Source organism: Vigna radiata, chromosome 9, assembly GCF_000741045.1.
Source record: "Vigna radiata var. radiata cultivar VC1973A chromosome 9, Vradiata_ver6, whole genome shotgun sequence".
Lineage (NCBI taxonomy): Eukaryota > Viridiplantae > Streptophyta > Magnoliopsida > Fabales > Fabaceae > Vigna > Vigna radiata.
The window spans coordinates 4,936,713-4,939,348 of record NC_028359.1 but is presented as its reverse complement, the minus strand read 5'-3'; the positions used below and the strand labels follow the sequence as shown (position 1 = coordinate 4,939,348).

At 27.8% G+C, this 2,636-nt stretch overlaps 1 protein-coding gene across 1 annotated transcript in view; it reads left to right on the top strand.

Annotated features, from left to right (window-relative positions):
- The first annotated feature begins 1,907 nt into the window (after positions 1–1,907).
- LOC111242546 (probable disease resistance protein At4g27220) overlaps positions 1,908–2,636 on the top strand; it is a 4,245-nt gene continuing 3,516 nt past the window's right edge. Inside the window, exons 1-2 of the mRNA XM_022786313.1 lie at positions 1,908–2,245; positions 2,328–2,600. Coding sequence (XP_022642034.1) covers positions 1,908–2,245; positions 2,328–2,600 — 611 coding nt within the window. The remainder of the gene's footprint in view (positions 2,246–2,327; positions 2,601–2,636) is intronic.

Below are 2,636 nucleotides of genomic sequence, written 5' to 3'. Positions count from 1 at the left end.
TTGCATTTGAGTATAGTCTAGGGTATCTATACATGAGTGGAGTATTTCCAATCCATTTGTCTTCCCAAAACCTTATCCTTGAGCCTGAGCCTATTGTCCAACTAATATTCTCATCAAACCAATTTCCTTCTCCTCCTTTCGGGTTTTGTACCATAGTAGGCAAAAATGAGAGAGATATTATGAGAATAGGCAAAAAATATTTTAATTACGAGAATAAGCAATTGTGAGGGACCCGGACGACTTCTAATGAAAAAGTTGTGCGTCCCCTGCACAACTTCACACTGTTCATTTAACCAGTGTTGAAGTCGTACACCCAAAAACGACTTTAGGACATGGTAATCGAATCGATTACTAAATCATATTTCATAAAAAAAAAAATTAAAAGAAATGGAAGTTGTATGGGTTAACGACTTCTCTTATTAAGGTCGTGCACCACCTTTTAAAGCTTTTACTTTTTATTTTTTAATTTTTAATTTCTTTATTAATTAAAATGATTTTTAATTAGTAAATATTTTTAAATATATTTAAAATAATATAAATCATATCTAATTAATATTTAAAAATTATATTTCATTATAATTTAGTTTTTGAATGTTAATATCATATTATATTTTGTTTTGAATTATAATTAATTAATACTAATTTTTTTATTATAAACTATTTAAAATAATAAAAAATTTAAAAGTTAAAAACGTTTGGGGGTTAACGACTTGTTTAGTTAAAGTCTTGCACCCCTTCACGCTTTTATTTTTTTAGTTATTTATTATTTAAAATGATTTATAAGTTTAAAATAATGTGTTTAGATGTATATAACACATTTTAAATTATATATAATCAATAATTAAAGTTTTCTAATATTATAAAATAAATAAATTTTATAGTTTTAATTATTTTTGTAATTAAATTAGATTTTTTATAAAAAGTATTTCAATTAAATAATGTCTAGCCATAAGTGATTACATAAATAAAAATGTATAAACTTATTATATTTCATTATAAATTATTTTTTTATTATAATTAATTTAATTAAATTTATTATATTAAACAAAAATAAATTTACTTATAATTAATTCTTACTTAAATTTAATTTATAATGAACTTTCATTATAAAATAAATTTTTATTACAATATCAAGTTCCTCACATACCTCCATTTGGTTGGGCACTCTAACCCTCTAATGTCTATAATTATTATCTTCATTATTTTACTTTCTTGATTTTCTGTAGAATATCTCGTGGATCGTGTTGTGCATTGCTTGTTTTCCCATTCCATAGTCGGTTTCGTTCAAGGAGCTCATCTGGCTGTAGCATGGGTTTCTTGATAAGGATCATACGATTTCGTTGGGTATTACCTTCCGCTCCGTAAAACATGAACTCAAAACTAATCATTTATTAAAAGACTGAAAAAAAGTTGTCTTGGTTTTTCTTGTTCAAAAACATGGTAATTTTTGAAAGTTTTATAAGTCAATAGAGTTATATCAAATCTTATAAATTTATAAATTCATTTTAAACATTTTACATTCTTACTACATAAACGCCTAAAAATTGAAATTACAGAATCTTGATTGTTTGAGTCTTTAAAAAAAACAAATAAGTATATGACTTACATATTCATTTCAAATTCACAACACTTTTTTTTATATAAAAAATACTAGTTTAAAGTAACAATCCATTACATTTCTAACCAATATTTTTTCCATTCTTAAAAATTTAGCACGCATTCATAGATTTTAAGACAACGTTGATTAGTACGCCTTTATAAATTTTACACAAGCGTTGATTAGTTTTATTTTATTTGATTAAACAATATCTCTTTTCTTAATTAGTTATTGACTGATATGTTTCCACTTTATGTTTGTTGGGAAATAGATGTAATTCGACCTTCTACAAGATAAATAATCTTTGGAGATGGACTTTTTGGGGCCTTTTGGTAAAGTTGTCGAAGGAGTGGTTGATTTTGTATGGAAACATGGTGTTCGACATATGACTTACATAGTCCATTACAAGAAAAATGTTGTTGAACTGAGCGACACTGTTAAAGATCTTAGATTTGAAAAAGAGAAGATAGATCATAAATGTGAAGAGGGTACAAAAAATCTACACAACGTTGAAGGCAAAGTTATTGAATGGGTTCGAAAAGTGAGTGAAATTGAGACTACAGTAGATGTGTTTGAAAACGATGATGGCCACACAAGGGCTCGATCACCCAATTGTTTTGTTTTTCCGTACTTGTGGAATAGACACAGGTTAGGAAGACAAGCAAAGAATTTGGAAGTGGGTGTTAAAAAGCTAATTGATGAATCCCGAGTTAGATGAAATTTCCTATAGGGAAAATGTAACATCTAATGATGTCACATTGTCTAATTCTGGCTTTGAACAATTTAGTTCTACAAAATCCACAGTGGAGAAAGTAATGAGAGAACTTGAAAATTCCGGTGTGAGAATGATTGGATTGTATGGGGAAGGTGGTGTGGGTAAGAGCGCTTTAATCAAAGAAATTGCAAGGATAGCCAGAGACAAGAAGTTATTTAATGTGGTGGTTAAAGTAGAAGTAACAGCCAATCCCAATATACAAAGCATCCAGGAAGAAATTGCTTACGTGTTTGGATTGCAATTGGTAGGGGAAGGTGAAAATGT